At 55.6% G+C, this 12,724-nt stretch overlaps 1 protein-coding gene and 2 non-coding genes across 6 annotated transcripts in view; 1 reads left to right on the forward strand and 2 right to left on the reverse strand.

Annotated features, from left to right (window-relative positions):
• Window positions 1-2,905: 2,905 nt before the first annotated feature.
• Trnap-agg (transfer RNA proline (anticodon AGG)) lies at window positions 2,906-2,977 on the forward strand. Its single transcript has one exon. It is a non-coding gene; the product is annotated as a tRNA-Pro (tRNA).
• Window positions 2,978-3,469: 492 nt separating this feature from the next.
• On the reverse strand, window positions 3,470-3,541 carry Trnap-cgg (transfer RNA proline (anticodon CGG)). The gene has a single exon. It is a non-coding gene; the product is annotated as a tRNA-Pro (tRNA).
• Window positions 3,542-10,105: 6,564 nt separating this feature from the next.
• Window positions 10,106-12,724, reverse strand: part of Rcsd1 (RCSD domain containing 1) — a 51,512-nt gene continuing 48,893 nt past the window's right edge. For all 4 annotated transcript variants that reach the window (XM_047521065.1, XM_047521064.1, XM_047521067.1 and 1 more), the window contains one exon: window positions 10,106-11,469. In XM_047521065.1, the coding sequence (XP_047377021.1) occupies window positions 11,437-11,469 (33 nt within the window). In that variant the 3' untranslated portion in view covers window positions 10,106-11,436. The remainder of the gene's footprint in view (window positions 11,470-12,724) is intronic.

Consider the following 12,724-nt stretch of genomic DNA (forward strand, 5'->3'; position numbering starts at 1 on the left):
GCTGCGGTATTTGGAAGAATCCTGAGGCAGTAGCCTACGAAAGGGGAGGTGGAGGCACCGGGCACAGGAAGGATGAGAATGGAGGGAGCAAAGGCAAGACCCGCGTGGAGGCCCAGGGGGCGAGGGAGGGAAACCCACCAGGAGGAGCGCAGGAGGAGTGGTGACAGACCCCAAATGCAGCCTCTCACTTGAGAGTGTTGTCTAGTCCGTCTCTGCTGGTTTTCCTACTTCAGCAAACTCAAACTCACAATTACCTTATCATTAATGAGAAAACTGCGAAATCAAACCGATCCATTCTGTCCTGTTTCTCGCAGCAAGGTCTTTCTGAAGTGTGTCTGGAATAAACCAGAAAGGATGCAAAGGGAGAGTCAACAGAGGATTAAGACACCTAATCGTGTGCACTCTACCTGTGCACTTGGTTTCCTTCCAAGATGCTCGAAGAGGAGGAGGAATAAAGGGGGAATGTAAGGCCAACAGGGACCTCCAAGGGCCAGCCCGGTCCTCCAGGACACCTGGGGTTGGAGCTTTGCTGCAGGTTGTGATGTACTCCAACACACCCAGACCGCCCTCTGCTTTGGAGCACTGGCCCAAGGGGAGTCTGGGGAAGGTTCACGCCAGTGTCACTTTCAAGGTGACATTTGAGGATGGACGGAAGTTCACCGGGGAAACAGAAAAAGCAAACTCAGAGAAACAGGAAAACATACATGTGTGGTTGGGAACTTGGGGGGCGGGGAGAAAGGGCAGAGAGGGAGTGGTGGCAAAGGAGGCTGTGGCCAGACTTCCAACAGCTTCTGTAGGTGGTCCAGAGTGGCACTTTTAAATGGTCACCACTACAAGAGACGGAGCAAGAGAAGAGAGGTGTTGGCCGTGGAATAGAGAGGAAGACAGGATTTGAGACATTTCAAAAGAACGACAGGACAGCATATAAATTGGGTGGGAAGTACAATCAAGAGAAAAACAGTCCTAATTTCTATCCTTGTCTTTAAGATCTGTTGCCACAAGAAAATTGGAATGGTGTGATCAGTGGGTGGCAATAGCAGGAACACTGAGAATTTGACTCAATGGTTGCCTTTCACAGTCAAAGACAAATCCCAGGCCACCCTGAGAAAGATTTGACTGACGCCAGTCAATTTCATTAACAATCCTATAGAAAGGTCTGAGTTCAGAGAAACATCTTTGTTGGAAATATTCAAGAATTTGAAAATTTGGGTTCTAGCTTCTGCCTCTCCTGGGCTCAAGACAGCAAATTAGGCCAACAAGAGTAATGAGGTCCTGGGGGGAGGGGGGTTCACTGTTACAGCAGATGTACCACCAGTGCAGCCAGCAGGAAGGGTTCCTCAAGATTCCCTTTTCCTGCCTCACGGGACCCGATTCTCGGGAAGAGCACACTCTGGCCTGTGTCAGACATTCTGCCTACCCAGAGATGGACACTTCCCACTGAAAATGGGCAGTGGACATTCCGAGTTTTGTTACTGTCAGCATCCTGCATCTTTGTGAGGGACAAATGAGACGTGCGAGTATCCAGTCTGTGGAGTAAAAATGCCTTTTCAGTCACTAGAGAGAAGAACAAAGGGGGAAAAAACCCTAAAAGGACAATAACCCTTCTAGATTCCAGTGAGGAAGAGAGCACCGAGTCCTCCTTGCTTGTGGATACGAGGCTTTCAGAAATCCGAGTGGCCGGTTACTCTGCCTCATGAGTTGCACGCTGTGGCTTCCTCATTTTAGGGAGAAGGACAAGCGCCTTAGGTATCCAGGGCACATTTTTCTCCCAGTTAGGTGTTGGTGATAAACTCTCTTGGCATCTAGACCTCATTAACATTTTAAAGGGTATTTTTATCCTTCTTGCCTTGAGCCCCAAGAATTGAAGTCAGTTTCAAATAAAACAGGGTGGAGGCTGAAAGTTAGAACTCCCCAGCTGTGATTTTCTGAGGTCAGACCATAAGAAGAAAGTTAACAATTCACTGTCCAGCACAGAATATACCAGATGTTTGTTGAATGAATGAACAATGAACAAACATGAGTGAATGAATGGTGAAATAAATGAGTCTACTTGTTGGATAGTCACCCAACTTGTTTCCTCTCTTGTTAGTGATGTGGTAAATTGACGATTCAGTATTGATAAGGAATTTGAGACAAATTGAAGTCCTTCAGAATTATTCATTGAGTCCCATCTTTGGTAATGATGGTCAACCTCATTGCAAAGTATTTAAGGATTTAAAATATAGGTAAGAAGCCAGGCCTTCTACATCTGATTAAAGATATTGGGACAAGAGGCAAAAATTACACAATTGGTTGCAAGTTATACAATAAAATTCGGTGTCGGTGCTGGGTGTCTTGCCCTCCGATAAATCAGAGGAGACCAGGTTCATCCCAATCATATGCCACATAAATTGTTTTTGATATGCTGAAAGATCTTTTTATGGGAAGGTCCGAGTCTGAGGCCAAAAGCAGCTAGGTTCTCCTACTGAAGAGAACACTAAGAACGTAGGCGTGGCAATGCACAAAGCAAGAAGGTGAGACTCAGAACCCTAGCGTTAAAAAGCATCTGGGAGAAATCAACAATCTTACCTAAAGGGACAGAGAACGAGTGCAACACCCGAAACTCAGCGAGCGGAGCGTCAGGGGTTTGCCACTGGGCCACTCGTGCAATTTATTAGCCATGAATATAAATAGAATCATGGATTTCGAAATGAGGTCAATATTACACTGGTGATGACATCGTTGCTTTCTTTGTTACTTATTTTCGAAGAGCAAAAGGGGAAGAAGAAAATAAAAAACTGGAGATCTATTAAAAAAAAAAAAAAAAAAAGCTGTTAAAGAGTATAAGCGCGCATGACCGCGCGGGGGCGCGTTAACTAAACTGCTGCAGCTTCCTTTACGATGACTGAAAGGCGAGACTCGCGGCGGCTCGTTGGTCTAGGGGTATGATTCTCGCTTAGGGTGCGAGAGGTCCCGGGTTCAAATCCCGGACGAGCCCTCTTTTGCACACCGGAATTGACTTTTGGGGGAATAAGTAGGTAAAGGCAATGAATTCAGGGTCGAGCGAAACGTACAACCGACACGTCCTCAACTCGAGTGACTAAAACGTGCGAAGTTCGCTAGCGATTCCAGCTCCGTGAAGCCCGGCCCTCCGCCCGCGAGTGCCGCGGCGCGCGGCGCGCCCGGCGGGGTCCGCCGGACCTGTTCGTGCTCCTTGCGGGCCGCGCCCTGGCTCGCGGACTCCGGGGCGCCGCGGCCCGCAGGCCTTCCGGGCCGCAGCAGGGGGCGCGGGTCGCGGAGCGCGCGCGGCGCCTGTTCGCTGGGCCCTGCGCTGGGCCCCAGGGTTCCGGCCACCGTGCGAGCTCAGCTCTTGATCGAGCTTCGCAAGGGGCCGACGCGGAGCTGGTGGGGCCCCAAGAGTCTCGGGAACGGGCTGTGCGAGGAAAATAAAATCGTCCTCAATGCAGGACTGGAGCTCGAGAAAAAGCCTGGGCTCGTCCGGGATTTGAACCCGGGACCTCTCGCACCCGAAGCGAGAATCATACCCCTAGACCAACGAGCCGCTCTCGGCAGCAGCGCTCCCGGCGCCGCCCTTCAGCTTCATCACTCGCCGCGCTTCCCGGCCCGCGATGCTGGGCTTGCGGAGGCTCAGCTCCAGGGTGGAAGCCCTCCCACCGCGCGGGGCCCGAGACGCCCCGGAAAGGGGCCGAGACCCCTCCACCCGGGCCCCTCGCTGCACCCCGGGGAGGGGCCGGGACCTCTCCACCCGGGCCCCGCGCTGCACCCCGGGGAGGGGCCGGGACCTCTCCACCCGGGCCCGCGCTGCACCCCGGGGAGGGGCCGGGACCTCTCCACCCGGGCCCCTCGCTGCACCCCGGGGAGGGGCCGGGACCTCTCCACCCGGGCCCCTCGCTGCACCCCGGGGAGGGGCCGGGACCTCTCCACCCGGGCCAGCGCTGCACCCCGGGGAGCGGCCGGGACCCCTGCACCCGGGCTTCGCGCAACTCTGGCGGCGACTCTCGCCAGGGACTTCGCCGCCCCTGGAGCCAGGGGCCCCGGGTGAACCGGTGCACCGGGGCGTGTCGGTGAGGGCAGGCGAGGACAGGAAAGCACCGTGTCCTGGTCGGGAGGGAGGGAGGTGAGCGAAGTGCCGGAGGACGGGACAGCCCCACGCGGGCTACTGCACTCTCCGTGCACTCCGCTAGCCCGGTCGACCCGTGGGTTCTGCTATTGCCCCATTTCTCAGAGGAAGAAAGGGAGGCCTAGGGATGTTCGGTAGGTCACTTAAGGTCACAGAACTAAGAAGCAGAAGCGGAGGCGACCTGGGTAGGTGCGCGAACGTGGGCAGCGGCGGTTGATGGGGCTGGGGCTGCGGAGGATTGGTGGCTTGAAGGAGCCGGTCTTCTCCACCCGCGCACAAATCTGAGCCTACTAAGACCGCTTCCTGCCCCTGCGCCTGGCGGTGGACAGCCGCGTGGCAGAGGCCCCTGACTTCCAAAGTCCTCTTCCATCCTTAGACTACCTTTAACTGGGTGCACGGAATCCTTGCCTGTCGCCGGGGGATCCAGATGGTCTTTTTGCCCTCTCACTTCTTTGGGGATGGGGCACTTGGGATTGATCTCAGGGGCACTTTATCACTGAGCCACATCCTCAGCCCTTTTTATTTTGAGGTAGGGTCTCGCTAAGTTGCTTAGGGCCTCCCTTAGCTGCTTGCTAACTGGTTTCGAATTTGCCATCCTCCTGCCTCGGCCTCCGGAATCGCTGGGATAACAGGCGTGCACCACTGCACCGGGCTGCCCTCCCACCTGTTGACCAGAAGCTTCCCTGCCCTGCCTGCCCTCCTTCCCCTCTCGATGATGTGGCTCTTGGGGCACCACTTAATGAGAGGAGGTCAGAGCCAGTGCTCAAGCCCGCAGGCAGTGTGAAATACAAGTGAGGACACCTGAGAACAAGGAGATGCAGAGACCCGATGGTCCTGGTGCAGGGCCCACGCCTGCGAGGACTGTGGCCTGTCTAGCCTGCGTACCCTGAGTGACTGTAAAAGCATCCACCCCCTCTCCGCTTCTGTCCTCCTACTGGACCGAGGTTTGAAAGCAGGATATTGTTCTTAGCCCTCGCTTTGGTAGTTTGGGGCTGGCTGGGTGATGTGTGAGCGGGGAGAGAGGCGACACTTCAGGGCAAGCCCGAGTCTCCCCCAGCCTTGCATCTGACATGGTGCCTGGGCCCTGCCTGAGCTGCACCAAGGCCAAGCTGGAGGCCTGTCCGGCTGCGCAGAGCATCCCTGCGGTGCCTTTGCTGTTCTGCCCGCTTTCCCATCCATTTAACGTTATTTGTAATGGCTTCCAGCTATTCCAGCAGGACAAGGGAGCGTCCTTTTCTTTATTCTTCTATTGCATTTGGTAAACAACTGGTGTCCAAAGTTGCATTGAGATAGGCATGGTCCAATTAGCCTATTTGTGTATGACCTTTTCCATTGTCTGGGCATTTCCCAAGGCTATACTCCCCGAGTTGGCATGGTCAAAGGGATGGGCACTTTAGCCTCGACTACTTTGGTGAGTGTGATTTTTATTTATTTATTTTTTTTGGCACTGGCTCTTGATGCAATTCATCACCAAGGAGCTTGACCCGGTTGTTTAGCAAGCAAGACGAAAACATGGAAGAGGATCAGTGGCTCTTGGAGAACTTTGAAACCCATGACTCAGTCTTCTAATTCCACTTAAGGGTTTTGGTGGCAAACAACCTTTCGAGAACAGTGATATTATAAAAGGAATTACTGAAGATAATGTTGGCTTGGGGCCAAACATATGAGAGGCGCAGATGAGGTCAGGCAAGAGTAGCGGCAGGAGGACAGGTGGGGGGTCAGCCTCTGCTGCCTGGCAAGACTCTAAAATCAGACAGACAGGATGATGGGGCTGTCGCCCGCTGGTGGAGCCCCCGTCCCAGGGCAGGAGGGGAGGACGGTGAGGATGACTCTGGGTGGTGTTACTGAAGCTCAGAACGGGCTGTTCAATCGTTTGTTTGGGGAGTTGGCGACTTTCACAACTAATGTTTGCTGAATTTGGCCCCAACTTGGGTTTCAGAGGCGCTGACTTGGCCTGCTTGGAATGGCCAGTCCTTGGGAGTGAGAGTAGAATCAGCAGTAAGTTTGCTGTTCTTGCTCAGTGGGTGGTGAGAGCGGCCTGTGTGCCCAGACCAGCCTGCTGCTGTGGAGCCCTGAGCTACCGACCCCAGGGGCAGTCGCCGGGCAGACTGGCCTCGCCCCTCCAGGCCTCGTCCCAACTTACCGGAAACAGATCTGGGTGAACACCTGTGGCCTTCTCCGGCTCCCCGCCACTGTTCTGAAACTGCTTCAGCTACGTTTTACTAAACGCACTTTCTGGCTCCCTCAGTGGTGCTTCTCCGGAGGTGTGCCTCATGCCTCCCTCTGCAGTTCCTGACCCTGCCGCGAGCCTCCATTGCTGCCTTCCTTGTTGGACTGCCGTGGCCCCTACAGTTTTCACTCAAACATTTTTGCTTGATTTAAGTTTGGGGAGCACATGAGGTAATAGAGGTGATGTGAACATAAGGTCTGGGTCATGAGGAAAACCTTCCTGGTGTGCTCTCCCGACCCTGCTTCCAGAGGTCAGTAAGGGTGTGTGGCTCCCGCAAGGCCAGGCGTGGTCAGGAAGGGGCAGAGCCTGACACCACTCAGAAGCTCTGACTGGGGAGTCCAGCAGCACAAGGAGGGCCAGAGGCCCTGGCATCTGAAGAGCACTGTTTTCTTGGAGGGTGGACCGTCGGCCTCTTGCTGACACCCACCCTTTGAGTACGGACCATGTAACCATTCTAGAATCCTGTTCTCGAAGGCTGGCCAGGTGTAACTCCACTATTCCTTCATGAGTTCAAAGCCAGTCTCAGCAAGTTAGCCAGGCCCTAAGGAACTCAGCAAGACCCTGTCTCTAAATAAATATTAAAAAAAGGACTGGGGATGTGACTCAGAGGTTAAGCACCCTGGGTTCAGTCCCCGGTACCAAAACCAAAAAAATAAAAACAAAACCAAGGAATCGATATGTGTGACAATGACTTTTACAGGTTCACCCACTTTCAAGGAATTCCCCTAAATTTCTAGGTAGGACTACACAGTGAAAGGTCCCAGTCCTCACCAGGGCACCCAGCTGGGATCCTGGCCGGCCTCCTCGTGCGCCTGCACCCTCTTTCCCTCCCAGCATCTCCTTGGCTGGGCCAGAGCCAAGGCCTCCCAGCTCCGGTGGACAGACGGCACCGCCCGCAGCAGGAGGGGCGTAAGAGCCGTTTGCCTGCTTTGCAGGAGCAGGTTTCACTCTGCAGACGCCCCTTTTCTGCCAGGCCTGTCACACATTTGTCACTAGCTCCTCCTCTGAGTCTCAGAGCACAGCCACAGCTTCCTGCCCGCTTGACTACAGGGGGCTCCCTGGAGTGTTCCCACAGCTTCCTGGACAGGACGTGAGGGCAGAACCGGAATAATGCTCTTTCTTCAGCCTCCACAGTGGTCGGGAGGCCAGGGCTGCTGGAAGCCAGGGCCACGGGGAGAGTGGGCAGCCAGAGACGCGGTCTCCTCCCCAAGACTTCTGTGCCCTTTGCTCTTCCCACCAAGGGGTGAATGACAGGGAGGTGCAAAACTAACACTCTCTCTCTGTCTCTGTCTCTGTCTCTCTCTCTCTCCATTTGGCCTTTTGACTGGGAAGAAAGACACCAGGGACGTCAGTTGCTAATTTTGACATTTTACAGGACTGGGCTGAGACAAGGGAGGCCTTGGGACGCAGCGAGGCAGCGAGTCTGAGGACACCCTCTTCCCGCCGTGAGACCCATTCAGCCGTCCGCTATCTGGCAACTCCCTAGGGAGCACCTGCTAGGTGAGAGGCACGGGGCACAGTGAGGGGTAATGGTGGCACGGTCCTGTGCCTCCTGGAGCTCAGGTGACTGACACAGCAGCACATCATCACACAGGACAACACGGCTGGTTTCCTCGGTGGCTCATGAAACCTAGTCCCGTTTTATCTGAGTGGCGTTTGATTTGGTCCAGTGCTGGTGACGTCTTCGTGGTCAGCTGATCCCACTTTGTGAGACATTCTGCTCATGCCATTTTAACCTGGATCATAAAGCCCAAAGTTCCCTAGAACGAAGCAAAATTTAACTTTGAATCAAACAATGGAAGAGCGCTTGGGGTGCTGGCCGGCTGGGGCCAGTCGTTTTCTGCCTGCCCACCATGGTGTCTTTGGTAACCACACTTTGCAAACCACCTGTTCCCAGTCACAGTCCGTGTAGAGGAACAGGACTAACTCACCTGTGCCTGGCTGCAGGAGCGGACACCACATCCTGCCTCTCCTTGGTCATGTGGTGGTTCAGGTGCAGGCGCGCGAGCATCATGGCTACCGGAGGCCTCTGCAGTTCTGGAACGTGTGGACTTTGCCCTTGGCTTTGCAGGCTGCAAAGAGCCTGCCTGAGTCTGTGTCAGTCAGCTTTTTGTCACTGTGACCAAAATACTTTACAAGAACATCTTAGAGGAAGAAATGTGCATTTTGGCTTATGGTTTCAGAGGGCTCAGTCCATGGTCAGCTGGCTCCATTGCAGACACCATGGTGGGGTCTAGGTCCATGGCCAGCTGGTTCCGTTGCAGATACCACGGTGGGGTCTCAGTCCATGGTCAGCTGGCTCCATTGCAGACACCACAGTGGGGTCTAGGTCCATGGTCAGCTGACTCCATTGCAGACACTTCACGGCCGAGGGCACAGAGAGGAAAGCAGCTCAGCTCACGGCAGCCCAGAAACTGAGGAAGGGAGAGGAGGGGCTGGGGACTAGACCAGCCCAGTGACCTACTGCCCCCTAACTGGGTCCCACCTTGAGCTAGTTTATTCAGGCACCCGGAACCTCCCCATGCTGGGGACTGCGTTGCCAACGTGTGAGCTTTCAGGGACAGTCCAGAGCCACGCCATTGCCCCACAGAGAGTAAAGCAGAGCCCCAAGAGAGATCCCCGATGTGCCCCAAGCGAACGTCCAGCTGTGCGCGGAGGTGGAGAGGTGTGCGAGGGATCGGGACGGAGCTCTGCCTTCCTCACCAGTCTGAGCTGGGCTCCTGTCCCCACGCGTTCAGTGGCATCAGACCTTCTCCAGATCGGAAGAGCCCAGTCAGAAGACGTCCACCGCTTTCCTTCCCACTCAGGCGCTTCTTTGTCTGACAGGTATCTATGGAGGATCTACCCGGCCAGTCCCGGTCCCAGTCTGCACAGCCGCCTGGACTTTGGATTCCCACGTGAGAGCGTGGGGCTCAGAGGCCTGCGGCTCCTGGTGGTCACAGAGTCGCTGTGCCCCGCATGCGGCTCGAACAGCAGCAAGGCGCCCTTGTCATCACCGGCATGTCTGTTCACAGCCTCTGGATTTCTTTCCTTGCTCCCTCTCTGGAGTAAGGAAGGCCCCTGTTTGAAGTCAGAGCAGACTACAAGGAGAGTGGAAGGGGGACTCCGACTCTTCTCTCCTGCCTTCCTGCTGTGGAAGATTCGGTTTTCCTTTTTTAGCCTCTAAGGGAACTGAAAAGGTCTTCCTGGCCTGGCTCTGACTTGGTGTCACCTGGACGCTGATGGGCTTCTGTGATCCCCAGTCGGAAATCCCCACGTCAGCCAGGCAGGCCAAGGCCTGGTCAGGGGGGCTCTGGTCACGGGGGCTCTGGGAGGTAGAGATGACACTTCTGGGCAGCACCAGAAAGGGGCATTCTGCCCCTGGGGGAGCCCTGCCCAGAGGCCCCTCGACAGTCAGCGTGCCCTGGGAAGGGGGCACTGCTTTCCCACGTGGACCAAACGCTGTGGCTGGCGAGGGCCAGGGTGGGAAGGGGCCTCACCGTCAGGCCCGCTCTAGCGCCTCACCCGCCTGCCGTTCCCCGGTTCCTTTCTCCTCTGCACCAGGTTTAGACCCTTGAGAAGAACAACGCCTTCTCCACCAAGACCTTCCTTTCCACACCTATCTCGGCCAGAGGACAAGGCCACCGGTCACACATGCACGATCATGTGCACATCCCCCAGGAACTGGCCACGTGTGAGCAGACCCCAGTCACAGGTGACAGAGACGGATGGACAGCATGGAGACCTCAAAGTAATGGACACATGCACCTCCCCGGTTCTGTTAAAATCCAGAGTTTATCGAAGCAATGACAGTAGGAGGCTCAGCCAGGTTCCAAATTTGTTACAAGTTACAAACTATTTAAAAACAATTTGAAAAAAATAGATATATCCCAAATATTAACACTATGCTGGATTTAGAAGAACTCTAAATTGGATGAGGAAACTGAGGTACCGCTGGTGACATCGGGCCTTGCTGTCTGGCACGGCCTGTGACGTCAGGGCTGGGTGCCTTGCAGGCCTCCAGAACAGGGGCTCCCGCTGACACGCCAGCAGCTGAGGCTCTAGCCACCAAACTGGAGCAAGGCTGGCAGGCGTGAGAGGCGGGGGCACAGGTCAAAGGCGGTGGCCAGGCCCTGGCGCCCTCACACTCTCTCCAACAGGGCTGGAGCGAACGCCACCAGGCTTGCCCGACTGCGTGAGTCAGGGAGAAGCGTGGGCAGAGGTTCTGGAAAGGCTCCGAACAGGGAAGCCAGGAAGGCTGTTTCCGCAGGGGACGTGATCCTGGCACTCGAGGCTCCTCCTGCAGACATCCAGTGGGCACTTGAGGGTCACCAACAGCCTCGCAGGGTGGAATCGGCCCACGCGGCTCTCCTCCGGCCACCTGCCTGTCTGTGGGAGGCCCTCTGGCCCCCTCCTGGTGGCAGCAGGCAGTGCACGGAGCCAGCACCTGCTGGAGTCTCAGCTAGAGAATCAGGGACAGGAAAGCTCCTGAGCTCGGAACGGCAAGCTTTCTAAGGTTTCAATAATTATCTCTTTGGGTCCAATGTTTTCAAACTTGGCTGGCCAGCTCACACTTGCAGCAAGCCGAAGAGCCGTCTCTAGGGCCTTGACACGATTTAAGGCTTTCTATGACTTACAGTAATTCTATTTTCAGCTGGACGATTTTCTTTTGTTTCCGTCCACCTAAAATTAATTTTTACTGACATTTGAGAACCATGAAAATCTTAGGACAGTGAAAAGGCTGTAACTTTACACAGGTGGCATCTGGCCAGCTTGGGCTGCAAGGAGAGGGGGAAAGGGTGGTGTCCAGGGCCCCGTGGGCTGCTGGGGGCTGTCACCACTCGGGGTCAATTGCTTTAAGCACCGACTGAGTCCATCAGATGACACAGACTCAAGCTGATAGGCCTGTTGCCCTTGGAGTCACTCTTCACCTGCCAGGGAACGTTCAGCATGGGGGCCAGGAAGCAGTGGACCCTGTGTCCCCTGCCGGCTGCAGACACAGTGCCTTCTGCTTCTGTGACGGCTTCATTCACTGCTGCTACCATTGTTGCTGTCACTTCCAAAGAGCTGTCTCTAGCAGCTTTGCCCTGGGGACCCGAGCTCTTCTTCACATTTTAGTATCCTGGAAGGGGCTGTCGTCCTGTAACGAGGGGGAAAAGGATGAGTTGGAAGCCAGAGGCAGTCTGGACACTCGGCAGGCCTCCTGGGGATGCCCCGTGCAGAATGGAGAGTGGGGGCAATGGCGACCATGATGCCATCCTTACAGGCACCCACTCCTTCAGTCCTCACAAAAGCAATGACCTGGGCACTCCCACCAACTCTGTGTTGTAGGCACGACAACGGGGCAGAGAGAGGGCAAGTGGATTCCCCTGGGTCACACAGCTAGTAAGTAAATCCAGGGGCCAGAGCTTGAGTCCTCCACTAAGAGGTGGTTCCCATTCAATTTCCTTTTCCTGAACTATCGCTCAAAGTTCTGTGACAACATACACATGGAAAAAGATCACAGAGAACTGAAAAGAAAAGATCGCTTGGCCGAGGGTGCAGCTCAGCGGTAGAGCGCTTGCCTGCCCTGTGCAAGGCCCTGAGATTGAAGCCCAGCCCTGCAAACACCAAGTAGGACAACCAAGTAGCGATTCATTTGCTGTTCTTCAAAAATGTCCCTGTTCACTCCTCCAGGCCAGCAGCTGGACTGGGACCCAGGCCTCGTCTGCATCAACTCTTAGCTGAGAAATGGAGACTTTAATGAATGTGCCCAAGGAGACGCAGCAGGAGCCAGGGTGTTTGTCCTGGGGACAATCAGGAAGGCCCAGGAGGGAGGACAGAGCTGTGCAGTGGCCAGGGCTGGGCCCAGTAGGTCTGCAGCAGCTGCAGTGGAGGTGGAGGCTTTGCCGCCGAAGGACAGCAGAGCAGGGGAGAGAGGCCAGCTGCCGGTGGGGAACGGTGGGCGCAGAGGCTGGCTGGCTGCAGCCCTGGGTCCCACCGTGAGGCAGTGGGAAGACAAAAGGGCGAGGACTCCAGCTCAGTAGGTGGAGAGCAGAGGACTCGATTTCCCCAGCAGCAGTAACAAGGTCTGGGGCAGGAGCGTGGACAACAGGGGTGGTATTTTAGGAAGATGAATTTGGAGCTCGTGTTTGGTCTGGAGACCAAGAGCTCTGGTGGGAGTTGTGGCCACCACAGAGGTGAGAAGGACAGGCCAGCCTGTGGCAGTGCTGGGAGGGAGAGCAGGGGAAGGGTCCCCGGGAAGGGCCGTGGCTGAGGAGGGCGGAGTGGGAGTGCAGGGCATGTGCCCGAGAACTGAAGGGACAGGGCCATCAGTGGAGTCCCCACGACCTGCCCCAGTGTCTGGGAGGCTGAGGAAGAGCAGCCAGGGACCTGCCCAGAGAGCTCGGAAGGCA

This window comes from Sciurus carolinensis, chromosome 12 (assembly GCF_902686445.1).
Source record: "Sciurus carolinensis chromosome 12, mSciCar1.2, whole genome shotgun sequence".
In the NCBI taxonomy this organism is placed as follows: domain Eukaryota; kingdom Metazoa; phylum Chordata; class Mammalia; order Rodentia; family Sciuridae; genus Sciurus; species Sciurus carolinensis.